The sequence below is a fragment of the Oryx dammah genome, unplaced genomic scaffold (genome assembly GCF_014754425.2).
Source record: "Oryx dammah isolate SB20612 unplaced genomic scaffold, SCBI_Odam_1.1 HiC_scaffold_19, whole genome shotgun sequence".
NCBI classification, from domain to species: Eukaryota; Metazoa; Chordata; class Mammalia; order Artiodactyla; family Bovidae; genus Oryx; species Oryx dammah.
Genome location: NW_024070203.1, coordinates 73,719,339 through 73,734,668, shown reverse-complemented (window position 1 = coordinate 73,734,668; position 15,330 = coordinate 73,719,339). Strand labels below are relative to the sequence as shown.

At 37.2% G+C, this 15,330-nt stretch overlaps 1 protein-coding gene across 5 annotated transcripts in view; it reads right to left on the bottom strand.

Annotated features, from left to right (window-relative positions):
- UBR5 (ubiquitin protein ligase E3 component n-recognin 5) overlaps nt 1-15,330 on the bottom strand; it is a 139,104-nt gene that overhangs the window by 83,719 nt on the left and 40,055 nt on the right. For all 5 annotated transcript variants that reach the window (XM_040261971.1, XM_040261972.1, XM_040261975.1 and 2 more), the window contains exons 2-5: nt 9,845-9,889; nt 9,194-9,275; nt 8,644-8,720; nt 7,822-7,941 (exon numbers count right to left, since the gene is read on the bottom strand). In XM_040261971.1, the coding sequence (XP_040117905.1) occupies nt 7,822-7,941; nt 8,644-8,720; nt 9,194-9,275; nt 9,845-9,889 (324 nt within the window). The remainder of the gene's footprint in view (nt 1-7,821; nt 7,942-8,643; nt 8,721-9,193; nt 9,276-9,844; nt 9,890-15,330) is intronic.

Below are 15,330 nucleotides of genomic sequence, written 5' to 3'. Positions count from 1 at the left end.
ACAATGGATAAAGAGACTTTAGAAACTAATATTTCCATTTTAAACATTCTTTAAACACACACTCTCTTTCTCCAAACAAAGTTGGTGTTCTTCCCCTTCAAAGTTGGTGTTCTTGACCAACTGAAATGCGCTTAACAAAAATATCCTGGAGATTTTTTAAATATCTCCCAGGATAAATTTGAGTAATTATGAAAGAGAAAAAACCGCAGCTAGAAAGCCTCAGCACACTGCCAATTAGCAAAACCCCCAAGGGAAAAACATCAGAAGTCCTAGAAACATTGACTGTTATGTATTCCTAAGAATAATCAGTTATGATACATGATCAATCCTCAATTACCCACACTGACAGCAAAGAAAAACATTATTTATTATCCCAAAATTATTAATTATTAATCCCAAAATCTTTCAAATGCAGTTCTCAAACAGAGACCACCTGATTCACAACACCTCTATGAACCTAAAGGGAACAAGCCAGGACTCTGAAGGAAGGGGCTGGAGACCAAGGTCTGTGGGGACAGTCTTTCATATATGACTGCACCTGTATGTCCTAGATTCTCTAATAAATAGCAAGCTTCTTTAAAGTTTACTATAATCAACACAGGAATGTGGGGGGGGGGGGACTATACAACTCAGAGAAAGAAAATGTATTATGAAGGGTAACATTTTTGACTTTAAAATTTCTTAATTTACAGAATACTGGTTACAATTTCTCCATCAACAAACTGAGAAAAATTTTCATACAGGCCAAGAAAAACAATCAGCCTTTAAGTGCTTACATTTTGTGGACATCTGCAAGACCAAATAAAGGTAAACATATGGCTTAGTCAGTGGGAACACTGTGACATTTTTCAGAATTGCAATCATGAACCTAATGCTAAAACACAGAGTCTGTTGGGGTGAGGCAGGTTTATAAAAACATGATTCAAAAAAGGAATATAATCAAGCATAAGTAAGAGGAACACAAAAACTAATGATTCTCCCTGCTTTCTAAAGTCTTAAAATTAGCCTTAACTTTCTTTTAGAGCAGGTCTACTAAGGTTTTTATCCAAGCTCGAATGTACTCCTTTATTATCATCTTTGTTGTGTATTTCATTACCAAAGACATAAAATGCCACTACTCTCTTTCAGTCATCTTGTCATGCAGTCTATTATAACTGGTTATATCCAATTATTTAAATCTAGGATAATTTAAGCAACAGAAACAGCAATGGACTACAAACCATAAAATAAAACAAATATCCATGAGACCATAATAACATAAATAACTCAACAGTAACAGAATAAAATAGAATAAAAAAGAAAGAAATGGGAGAGGAGGAAAAGTTCCTTACAGTCAAATTTCAATTAATGAGTGTAAAAGAAATAATAAAAACATATTTTAAAAACCACTACTTGGCCAACACTACAGTAATGAAAGAAGAAATTATCAATGGATTCTACAGTTAATTAGCAAAAGTATGATGGAAAATGGACTATTTACATAGTCAGGAAGTATCCAGCTGAGCCACCAGGGAAGCCCATCTCCCCACAAAATACATTATTTTGTGTATTAATATAAATACATTAATACAAAGGGGGAAATATTAATAGTAACTTTATAATTGAGAAGCCTAGCAAACCTCACTTTTTAACTAAGTGGTCAGGGATAACCACCATGGTAATGAGACAAGTCAATATCATGTGCCTCCACCTATGATGCAATGAGAAGGTCACGTCATCGCTTCTGTGATATTCTTGCCAAAAATGCATCATCTGTAATCCCAATCAAACTCTCACCACGTTTTTTGTATCAACAAACTGATTCTAAAATGTATAGCGCAAGGCAAAAGATCTAAATAGCCAGCACAATACTGAAGAACAAAGTTCTTTTGACTGACTGGACCCTAATAAAGCAACAGTAATCAAGACAGTGTGCTACGGGAGAAAAAAACAAATCGATCAATTGTACAGAATAAAGAGCCCAGAGACAGACCCCTATAAATACACAAAGACTGATGTTTGACAAAGGAGCAAAGGCAATACAAAGAAGCAAAGACAGCTGATTCAATCATTGCTAGAACAAGTGGACATCCACATGGAAAAAAGACACAGGCCTTCACAAAAATTAAAACAGATCATAGACCTAAATGTAAAATGCAAAACTGTAAAACTCCGAGAAGATAGCAGAAGAGAAATCTAGACAATCTTGGATTTGGCAATGACTTTTTAGATATGACACCAAAGGCACAATTTGAAATAAGTAACTGATAAGCTAGCCTTCATTAAAGTCAAAAACTTCGGCTCTGTAAATAATGCTTGTCAAGATAATGAAAGACAAGTTACAGACTGGGACAAAATAACTGCAAAAGACATTATCTGATTAAAGAATGGTTATCGAAAATATATCAACAATCTGATGGAAAAATGAGCCAAAGACCTTAAAAAAAATTCACCAGAGAAGAGCTACATTGGGCAAATAAGCATACAAAAAGGTGCTTCATATATCATCGAGCAAATGCAAATTAAAAAAAAACAAGCCACCACTACACGCCTATTAAATTACCAAAATCCGGAACTCCAAATTCAGCAATTGTGCTCCTTGGCATTTAATCCAAAGGAGCAGGAAACCTACATCCACACAAAAATCAGCACACAGCTTCACTCATAATTGCCAAAATTTGGAAGCAACCAAGATGTCCTTTAGTAGCTGAATATGTACATCAACTGTGATACATCTATACAATGAAATACTATTCAGCACTAAAAAGAAATGAGCTATTAAGCCATGAAAAGACATGGAGGAACCTTAAATGCATACTACTAAGTGAAAGAAGCCAATCTGGAAAGGCTAAATATTGAATGATTCCAACTATACAACATTCTAGAAAAGACAAAACTATGGAGATGGTAAAAAAAATCAGCGGATTTTTAGGACAGTGAAACTACTCTGTATGATGCTGCAATCAAAGATGCATGTCATTATAAACTTATCCAAACCCACCCAGAGAAGGTGCCACACCCAGAGGGAACTCTCATGGAAACTATGGACTGTGGATGACAACATGCCGGTGTAGGTTCCTCAGCTGTAACAAATGGACCACTCTGGTGGGGAGTACTGATAACAAGGGACGTTATACATGTGGTCAGGGGGAATATGAAAATCCCTGTACAGTCAGTACCTTCTCATTTTTGCTGTGAACTCGAAAACTGCTCTTAAAATATTAAGACTTTTAAAAAAAAATGCATCACCTGGGTTTAACCATGAGGAAATGCTAAGTCGCTTCAGTCGTGTCCGACTCTGGGCGACCCCACAGACGGCAGCCCACCAGGCTCCCCCATCCCTGGGATTCTCCAGGTGAGAACACTGGAGTGGGTTGCCATTTCCTTCTCCAATGCATGAAAGTGAAAAGTGAAAGTGAAGTCGCTCAGTCGTGCCCGACTCTTAGCGACCCCATGGGCTGCAGTCTACCAGGTTCCTCCATCCATGGGATTTTCCAGGCAAGAGTACTGGAGTGGGGCATGAGGAAATAAGAGACAAAAATCAAACAATCTACAAAATAACCAGTTTTCAAACTCATCTGGAAAGATTGAGAAACTGTCCCAGATTGGAGGAAACTACAGAAGCATGACAACCAATGCAACAGAGGATCCTGGACTGAATCCTAGAGCAGAGCAATGTACTCGTGGGACAGGTGATGAAATCTGAATAAGCTCTACAGATTAAGCACTGATCACTGTTAATTTCCTGACGTTGATAACTGTACTATGATTATGTAAAACGTTAACATTTGGGGAAGCTGGGTGAAATTTTGCAATTTTTAAAAGTCAAATAATTTTCAAATGAAAAGCTAAATTTAAAAATAAAGAGTACAGCATTAGGAACAAATGTCACTATGGTAAATGAATAAACTAAAGCAGGGATCAGCAAACTGTAAAGTGCAGAGAAGTAAATCATTTATTTAGGATTTGTAGGCTCACCAGTCTTTGTCATGGCAACTCATCTCTGCTATTTTAGCACAAAAGCAACCACAGAGAAAGTATCAAGTATAGCTGTCTCAATGAAAATAGGAGGCAGTCAGGACAGATTTAGCCTGTAGGCTACAATGTGACAACCCCTCAACTAAAAAAAAGAACTAAATTTTAATCTTTAAATAGGTAAAGTCTGCCATAGTATGATACATCATAGCATGCTTTCTTAAGTAAAATCAAACACTTTGCAAGTTTATCAGATAAAATGGGATCTCAACTTTTAAATGTAACTTTAGCAAGAGAGTCAAAATGTTTAAAACCATCTTCCTCTTCTTGATTATATTTTGAAACAATTTAAATTGCTTCTATTTCTCTGATTAGCTTTTGAACACATATGCTAACACCATTGCTTTGGCATTATCTAACCACTAAATGGGTAACTTCAGAAGATCTAGCTATTCAGAAATCAAGGTATAAAATGAATAAAACCATCTGGCTTGGAATTTGTATGATTCTTTTAGTTCAATGACATAACAGCTTTAGAGAATATGGAATTAAGAGGTATCTGATGTAAAAAGTAAAAATTTTACAAATAATTTAAAAATAAAAATAAGGTACAAATTTTCAGTTATAAATGTCACAGAGATAAAATGTACAGCAAGGTACTGTATATTTGAAAGCTGATAAGAGAGTAGATCTCTAAAGTCCTCATCAAAAGAAAAAAATTTGTAACCAGATTTGGTGATGGGTGTTAACTAAACTGTTTCATTTCACATTACAGTTGACCCTTGAACAGCAAAGACTTTAACTGTGTGGCTTCCCTTATATAGTAATTTTTTTTCAATAAATATATTGGATTTTTTTTGGGGGGGGGACTAACAGGAATTTTAAAAACTCACAGATGAACCACGAAGCCTTGAAAAATTCCAAAAAAGTTAAGAGAAAGTTATGTCATGAATGCATAAAATATTTATAGATAGTAGCCTATGCTTACATAGGCATAAGGTGGGTGATATTTAATATAAAACCAATAATATTAGTTTTCTTACTGTTGGTTGCTCAATGACAGTTTTCTTACTGTGTTACAACTTTGCTTTAGTATAATTACATTACCATACAGTATGTGTCTCTTTCTCTTAATTAGAGAAACTGCGTTTCAGTCTATCATCACAGGTAAGTAGTTTCTTTTTAATGAACAAGGTTTCTAATATCATATGATAAATATGACTGTAATACTACATGCCATAAAGTTTTTATAACCATTCATTCATTAGTGTTTAAGTTAGGCTACCATGAAGTAATCATATTGCTGCTTCTTCACTATCGATGCATCAATCACTGTATCTGTAAATACAATAAATATGAATGTCCCTTTCACATTATCTTTTCATTTTTGATGTCTAGTGTTAGTAGTCCATATACCATCTAGAGTTTTGTATCATATAGGAATGACAGACAATTCATTTTGCAAACAGATGGTACAAACTTAAGTATTGATAAGAACAGTACTGTCAAAGTATTTTCTTTTTTACTTTACAATATTGTATTGGTTTTGCCATAAGCTTCAGCAATATGTGAACCGTGAACTTGCAGATGTTCAAGCTGGTTTTAGAAAAGGCAGAAGAATCAGAGATCAAATTGCCAACATACACTGGATCATCAAAAAAGAGAGAGTTCCAGAAAAACATCTATTTCTGCTTTATTGACTATGCCAAAGCCTTTGACTCTGTGGATCACAATAAACTGTGGAAAATTCTGAAAGAAATGGGAATACCAGACCACCTGACCTGCCTCTTGAGAAACCTGTATGCAGGTCAGGAAGCAACAGCTAGAACTGGACATGAAACAACAGACTGGTTCCAAATAGGAAAAGGAGTATGTGAAGGCTGTATATTGTCACCCTGCTTATTAAACTTATATGCAGAATACATCATGAGAAACGCTGGGCTGGAAGAAACACAAGCTGGAATCAAGATTGCCAGGAGAAATATCAATAACCTCAGAAATGTAGATGACACCACCCTTATGGCAGAAAGTGAAGATGAACTAAAAAGCCTTTTGATGAAAGTGAAAGAGGAGAGTGAAAAAGGTGGCTTAAAGCTCAACATTCAGAAAACTAAGATCATGGCATCCAGTCCCATCACTTCACGGCAAATAGATGGGGAAACAGTGGAAACAGTGTCAGACTTTATTTTCTTGGGCTCCAAAATCACTGCAGATGGTGACTGCAGCCATGAAATTAAAAGACGCTTACTCCTTGGAAGGAAAGTTATGACCAACCTAGATAGCATATTCAAAAGCAGAGATACTACTTTGCCAACAAAAGTCCGTCTAGTCAAGGCTATGGTTTTTCCTGTGGTCATGTATGGATGTGAGAGTTGGGACTGTGAAGAAAGCTGAGTGCCAAAGAATTGATGCTTTTGAACTGTGATGTTGGAAAAGACTCTGAGAGTCCCTTGGACTGCAAGGAGATCCAACCAGTCCATTCTAAAGGAGATCAGCCCTGGGATTTCTTTGGAAAGAATGATGCTAAAGCTGAAACTTCAGTGCTTTGGCCACCTCATGTGATGAGTTGACTCATTGGAAAAGACTCTGATGCTGGGAGGGATTGGGGGCAGGAGGAGAAGGGGACAACAGAGGATGAGATGGCTGGGTGGCATCACCGACTAGATGGACTTGAATTTGAGTGAACTCCGGGAGTTGGTGATGGACAGGGAGGCCTGGCGTGCTGCAATTCATGGGGTCGCAAAGAGTCGGACACGACTGAGTGACTGAACTGAACTGAACATGAGTCCACAACGGGTGTACACGTACGTGTTCCCTATCCTGAACCCCCCTCCCACCTCCCTCCCCATACCAACCCTCTGGGCCATCCCAGTGCACCAGCCCCGAGCATCCTGTATCATGCATCAAACCTGGACTGGCGATTCGTTTCACATATGATATTATACATGTTTCAATACCATTCTCCCAAATCATCCCACCCTCGCCCTCTCCCACAGAGTCCATAAGACTGTTCTATACATCTCTGTCTCTTTTGCTGTCTCGCATACAGGGTTATCGTTACCATCTTTCTAAATTCCATATATATGTGTTAGTATACTGTACTTTGGTGTTTTTCTTTCTGGCTTACTTCACTCTGTATAATGTATTTTCTTCTCAATGTTTTATTTTTTCTATCTTACTTTATTATAAGAATACGGAATACATATAACATACAAAATACATATTAATGAACTGTTTATGTTAACCCTAAGGCTGCCAGTCAACAAGAGGCTATTAGTAGTTAAGTTTTGAAGGAGTCAGAAGTTACAAGTGGATTTTTGACTGTACAGGATCAAAAATGTGCCCTAAATCCCACATTGTTCAAGGGCCATAAACATTTATATACATGTATATACAAATATTGAATTGTTATGTTGTGCACTTGCAACTGTTATATGTCAAGTAAAGTACAGTAATTTCTTTAAAGTGAAAAAGATTTCATTAAAGGCAGTAAAATTTAGTTACGTAATAGTTTGAAGCCTCATTAAATTTATTCAGAAAGAACCACCAGATTTGGATACTAGAAAGAAATGTTACAATTTTTTTACCCAAGAATTAATCAAAAATAAGACCAAAGATAATATAACTGAAATTTAAAAAACAACATAGATGACATAAATGCATATAGCCACTATACATTTTTAAAAGATCAAAAACCTAGGTTAACAGTAATTAGCCTATGTGGGCTCTTTTAAGTCATGGTGGCTCATTCCAAGCAACAGGAGACCTTGCTGAGGTCCCTGGCTTCATCACTAGGTAACACTGAGACGACCACTCGCAATGACAGCACTCACAGACCAGTGGATGCATCATCAGGCCACAGCTTACCCCAGGGTGTTGCCAGCCAGCCTGCCCAGAGTCTCAGAACCTGAGAGAAACCACGGGGAGTCGCTTGTCCTACCAGGTCTCGAAGTCCTCCCTGCCCCAGAGCTGCTATTCAACTTTGACCTGGGAAAAAAACAAGAGGTAGAAAAATCATGGAAAAGTCCCCAACTGCCTAGGAATTCCAGGCTTCACTACATAAAATATCAGCTTAACAATTCTGATGACTCTCACTGAGATGGACACTTCAGAATGAAGAGCAAATCTAACAACTTGTAACCTTGTAACAATCCCACTCCTGTCTGAAACTTTTTCATGGTTTAGCTGCAAACAAATTGTTTCTTAGATTTTTAAAAGTAATCATATTTTCCTCTTAAGCAGTCGATTGAAAGTCATCATGCATTATCTAGCAATCTTTTTTATATGTCATCCTTTATAAAGACCAAAACTTTGAAGACTTCATCAATTTCAAATTGAGTTACCTGATTTGGGAATATTAAGAGGGAAAAAACATGATCTGAAAAGGCAGTTGTCTCAAAGAGTAGATCTGACTTGGAACCTACCAAATACATATCATACTTCTGGTACCCTATTCTGTTAAGTGATCACTGATTCCTCTGCTAGTTTTAATGTGAATATTTTAGCTATAAATCACTGCTTGCATAAAAATTAAAATCAAACTACAAAGTAACCACTGCATTCTATTTTAAGCATCTGGTTTTCTACAGTGCTTTTTAACTTGAAGGTTCCCCAAATCAAAACACAGATGGAATATTATACCTTTAAGAATTAAATTATTTATTAAATAGAAAGGACATAATGTCTTACCCATCATTACTGTCAGGTTTACCCAATTCCAATCGGTCTGGCTGTACTGAAAAACCAATCCTGCAAACTCTACCATCCTAGAAGCAAAGAAAATAGAACTTTCCCAAGTAAAAATGTGCATTAAAACTTGAGTTTATTCAACAAACAGATTATGTATCTATCACTCTCAATTCAAAAAGCCAAAAAATAAGCTCCCTTCCAGAAGGCACTCATACTGAAGCCACGAAGTATGTTTTATATGCGTTCCCATGAAACCAGTAAAGATAATGTAAAATATCTTAATCTAACAGAATTCAGAGTAAGAAAATAACTGGATATCAGGAACTTCTCCATTCTCTTACTAACTAGCTTCAAGCTCTAATAAATCATTTACATTTTCTCTGGGCCAGAGAATTTATACAATAAGGAAATGGAACTGGGTGAGCTCTGAAATAACTATCATAAGAAACTGCTCTTTTCCTCGTTCCTTCCAAAAGGAAGACATGGGATGATGCACAGTTGTATTTTGACACTCATCTTCACTTCTCTACCTTAAGAGTAAACAATTTACCTCAAGAAGGAAGGCAGCGTGATTCGGTCCCACCACACACTGTTTAATAGTAGCCTGCTCCAGTACATTCAAAGGGGGGTGGCTGGGGAATTAAAAAAAACATGCAAGCAGAGTTATTATTTCTCTTTCCTCCAAAGTCCTAGTATTTACTAGAAACTATTACATGGTATACGCATACACTCAAGTGTATGCGTATACCATGTAATAAAATCATACGTATGTGTGAGTATGTGTGTGTGTGTATATATAAAATGAAAATAATAACACCCTATCATTATGATGAAAAGCCACAAGGAATTTAAATAAGAAAATTATTTTTTAAATGGCAAATACACCCTTGAGGGTTTTTTCAATTTCAATTAACAAAAGAATTGCTGGCAAAACTCATTTTAAAAAAACTAATATTTATATAATTTAAAGCAATAATTGAAATACATTATCTATAGTCATTATACCTCTTTGGTATGGCAGAGTTTTTAAAAATCAGTATGAACACAAACTATAATTCAAATGAACTCACTCATAAAAAGCTGACAGCTAGATTAAAATATTCTTAATAGCTGCTACCTAAACATGAGTACGTTTTCCTAATTTTTGTTTTTTAAAAAAGCTATTCTCTTCAGGAAATGCAAAATATTTTAAAACTCTTACCTGTTTAAATTGTATTTGTTCAGTTTCTCTGAAACTTCTCGTAACCTTTAAAAACAAAACAAAGCATGAATAAACAACACATACAGAGCCTTTGTAAACAAAAGAGTCCTCATGTGTGTGCGTTCAGTCATGTCCGACTCTTTTGTGACCCCAGGGACTGTAGCCCGCCAGGATCCTCTGTCCATGGGATTTCCCAGGCAATACTGGAGTGGGTTGCCATTTCCTTCTTCAGGGGATCTTCCTGACCCAGGAACTGAACTCACGTCTCTGGGTCTCCTGCATTGGCAACTGGATTCTTTACCATCACACCACCACAAAAAATTTACTAAGGCAAAAATAATTTGTATATAATCTTTAAGTTCTGTCTCTAAAAAGCCGTAAGTCAACCCTGCAGCTGCCTTCCCTCACCACCTCATTTGTAACTTCAGTCATCATCTGATTTTACAGAAGAGGAACACGCTTCCAGATTTTAACAAACCAGCAGTAGAACTGGCAACTCAATCAATGCCCAGTGGAAAGCCAATTTTTCAAACACTGTACTACATATGCTGAAAGAGATTCTTGAAGGTACAGGTATACTACGAGATGAAACTATTTGGAAAGTATGTAACTGTTAAAGAATTTAATATAACAAGGCAGAAACAATCCAAAAGCCAAACTGACTTAAGGTGAGAATAGTCTCAAAAGTTCTGGAAGAAGGGCCTTGTGACACACGATTGTACAAATTAAAACCTTGGTGCCCAGGTTCGTGTTCTTGTGGAGTTGCAAAAAAAAAAAAAAAAAACAAACTTAGTGACCATATCTGTAAAACAAGGACAACACCTGACATTTTTAAGAGTTATTGAATATGCTTAGAGAAATCTCAAAGGACTATCTAACAGAGATATTAACTCATGTTATTTATTACCATTTTGCTGTTTCTCTCAAAGAAAGTCTTGAGTTAATATAAAGAACTGTAATATTCATTTAAATTAGGTACTTCTGTCAACCTAAGGAAGTCATTTTATAATATAAAGATGTAATCAAATGTAGCTAAGAGTTCAGTTCTATTTAGTTACCTAAACAAATGCCTGATCTTTGAAAACAGTATTTGTTTTATTATTAATAACTGAAAAATAATTTTCAGAAATTATTCTTTTAAAAATAAACTGAGAATTTTAGAAAACAGGAAAAAAACAGAACAGTAAATCAATAGGAAATTTCATAAAGTTTGCTTTGTAAAGAGTGACAAAATACATAAAATCAAATTTCACTCATTCGTACTAACAACTGATGAAAGTGGTATAGATACTCAAAATTAGTTTAGGATTTAAAAGCTACCACAAATCATACAATATGTGGGCAAATAAGCTAATTATCTGATAAGAGATTCTACTAGGTTCCAACTGTCCTTCAACTTTATCTAGTAAAGTTCTATCCTCTGTTCTTTACGAGGAGCATCTCTGAAATACTAAAATGTGTATAAGCAAATGGTGCTGTGCTAAGCCACTTCAGTCATGTCCGACTCTTTGCAACCCTATGGACTGGAGACCCCAGGCTCCTCTGTCCATGGGATTCTCCAGGCAAGAATACTGGAGTGGGTTGACATGCCCTCCTCTAAGTATAACCAAATGTACAACACTAAATCATATTCCTAAGCAAAAACAGGGCTTCCCAGGCAGCACCTGGGAGCTCGCCTGCCAATGCAGAAGACATAAGAGATGAGGGTTCAATTCCTGGGTCGGGAAGATCCCCTGGAGAAGGAAATGACAACCACTCCAATATTCTTGCCTGGAGAACTCCATGGACAGAGGAAGCTGGTGGGCTATAGCCCATGGGGTACCAAAGAGTTGGACACGACTGAGTGACTAACACTTTCAAGCAAAAGTAACTTTTGAATGATGTCATACTTAATTTTCACTCCCAAATAGCATCTGATCATCTCTGATTTGGCTCTCAATAAAATAATTTACATTTTTCTAGTCTTTCATTAACAAAAAATGTTTTCTTCAGTCCTTTGAAGTCAAGCTTTTTTACCATATCTCAGTCTGCTCATTTACAATGCACGTATCTGTGCTCCAAGACAAGAGAAAACAGAAGAGTAACGCACTGTAGAACTCATGAGCTCTGCAAGAAGGCTGACTAGAAAATGGGGAGAAGAAAATAAACTGGGAGGCTCTGTTCTGGGCAATAACCACAGCCTTGAGAAGACCCAGCAGGGAGGCAGGAGCTCTCTCTCCTCAGCCCACATTCACTCTGAGCCACGTATAAAATTCTTCACCAGAAAACAGAGAGACTGTGAGATAAGGCCAAGGAAGGCTTTACTTCCCAAATCCACAGTAGTGACACTGTCAAAAGATACTTGTTCACCAGCATACAACTAAACCCCTCATTTCCACTCCTTTTTTCTTAGCCCAACACTGTTAGCCAAACTCTCCAGAGTTTTCACAAAGCATAGGGGAGTGAGTGTTCTCAAAACTGGACAACTGAGATTAAGAATTAAATGATGCTTTCACGGCTCCAAATACCACCGCAGGTAGTATCTGTAAAACTAAAGTAGGGTTTGAGGATATCAAAATGCTAGAAATAAAGAGAAATAAAATAACAATTCAAGAACTCAAAAGCAAATTTCACCTTAAGAAGGGCATAGAAGAAATGGTTACAGACATAAAACTTTCTATTATCAAAAATCATGGTGGTCTCCTAACTGTATCTGAAATGTACACCCATTTGTACTGGAAATGATACCCACTGCTTGACAAGAAATCCAGCTCATCTACCACTAGTAGCCCATTAAGTTTTTGGTCTCATCTATGTGAAGGAAGACTAATCAGTCCTCTCTAGTTCTTTTTAGTCTTGAAACTGTTAAGAAGGTATGAAAAGCAAATACATCAGTGGAAGATATTTATGTTAACGTTTATATTGAAACAGCATTTACTGTCATATTCAATTTCATCTTACCCATCTGAAACTTTCATACGCAAACTGATTTTACATAGACACTTAAGAATGTGTCTCTAAATATCAAATTTGTTTAATTCTTAAATTCAATCCCCCAAATTTATAGAAAATATATATCATTTTTCCAAATTTCAAGATAGTTATTTTAACTAAATTGGCCCCATACACCTTTTTTCTACATGATCCCAGATAACAGTAACAAAGAAATCTTCAAAGCAAAAAAACACAAAGTACTAACTACAAAATAAGGAGTACTTTGTTCCCCTTCTTATTACAGAATCCTGGGCAGACATACAAAACTCAGAATCACTGCAGGCCACTGATCACATTCATTTAAATTTACTAAGTTACTGAATGTTTGTCCAAAATTATCAGGCACTCATCTACATTAAAGGATCCTCGTCCAAAAGCTTACAATGCTTAAAGTTATTAACTGTTCAGTTCAGTTCAGTTGTATCTGACTCTGCAACCCCATGAACTGCAGCACGCCAGGCCTCCCTGTCCATCACCAACTCCCAGAGTTTACCCCAATCATGTCCATTGAGTCAATGATGCCATCCAATCATCTCATCCTCTGTCCTCCCCTTCTCCTCCTGCCCTCAATCTTTCCCAGCATCAGGGTCTTTTCAAATGAGTCAGCTCTTCACATGAGGTGGCCAAAGTACTGGAGTTTCAGCTTCAACATCAGTCCTTCCAATGAGTATTCAGGACTGATTTCCTCTGGGATGGACTCCTTGCAGTCCAAAGGACTCTCAAGAGTCCTCCAACACCACAGTTCAGAAGCATCAATTCTTCGGCACTCAGCTTTCTTCACAGTCCAACTCTCACATCCATACATGACCACAGGAAAAACCATAGCTTTGACTAGATGGACCTTTGTTGGCAAAGTAATGCCTCTGCTTTTTAATATGCTATCCAGGTTGGTCATAACTTTTCTTCCAAGGAGCAAGAGTCTTTTAGTTTCATGACTTGCAGTCACCATCTACAGTGATTTTGGAGCCCAAGAAAATAAAGTCTGCCACTGTTTCCACCGTTTCCCCATCTATTTGCCATGAAATGATGGGACCAGATGCCATGATCTTCGTTTTCTGAATGCTGAGCTTTAAGCCACCTTTTTCACTCTCCTCTTTCACTTTCATCAAGAGGCTCTTTAGTTCTTAACTTTCTGCCATAATGGTGGTGTCATCTGCATATCTGAGGTTATTGATATTTCTCCCAGCAATCTTGATTCCAGCTTGTGCTTCCTCCAGCCCAGCGTTTCTCATGATGTTCTCTGCATATAAGTTAAATAAGCAGTGTGACAATATAGAGCCTTTACATACTCCTTTTCCTATTTGGAACCAGTCTGTTGTTCCATGTCCAGTTCTAACTGTTGCTTCCTGACCTGCATATGGGTTTCTCAAGAGGCAGGTCAGGTGATCTAGTATTCCCATCTCTTTCAGAATTTTCCACAGTTTATTGTGATCCACACAGTCAAAGGCTTTGGTATAGTCAATAAAGCAGAAATAGATGTTTTTCTGGAACTCCCTTGCTTTTTCCATGATCCAACGGATGTTGGCAATTTGATCTCTGATTCTTCTGCCTTTTCTAAAACCAGCTTGAACATCTGGAAGTTCGTGGTTCACGTATTGCTGAAGCCTGGCTTGAAGAATTTTGAGCATTACTTTACTAGCGTGTGAAATGAGTGCAACTGTGCGGTAGTTTGTGCATTTTTTGGCATTGCCTTTCTTTGGGATTGGAATGAAAACTGACCTTTTCCAGTCCCGTGGCCACTGCTGAGTTTTCCAAATTTGCTGGCATATTGAGTGCAGCACTTTCACAGCATCATCTTTCAGGATTTGAAACAGCTCAACTGGAATTCCATCACCTCCACTAGCTTTGTTTGTAGTGATGCTTTCTAAGGCTCACTTGACTTCACATTCCAGGATGTCTGGCTCTAGGTGAGTAATCACACCATCATGATTATCTGGGTCATGAAGATCTTTTTTTGTACAGTTCTGTGTATTCTTGCCACCTCTTCTTAATATCTTCTGCTTCTGTTAGGTCTATAGCATTTCTGTCCTTTATTGAGACCATCTTTGCATGAAATGTTCCCTTGGTATCTCTAATTTTCTTGAAGAGGTCTCTTGTCTTTCCCATTCTATTGTTTCCTCTATTTCTTTGCATTTCTGTATTTCTTCCCATTGTAATATTAACACAAGTTTTCTGTTTTTAAAAGAAAAGATAAGCGACCCTGGTGGTGGTAGTGTAGTTGCTAAGTCGAGTATGACTCTTGCAACCCCATGGACTGTATGTAGCCCACCAGGTTCCCCTGTCCATGGGATTTCCCAGTCAAGAATACTAGAGCAGGTTGCCATTTCCTTCTCCAAGGATTCTTCTGAATCCAGGGATCAAAACCACAACTCCTGCACTGCAGGCAATCTCCTGCATTGCAGGCAGATTCTCTACCGCTAAGCCACCAGGAAAGGCCACCTTAGAGCTCACCAACTTACATTTCAGAATAAATCTTTACATGTGATTGTGATGGGAAACAAGTTTAAGAACAC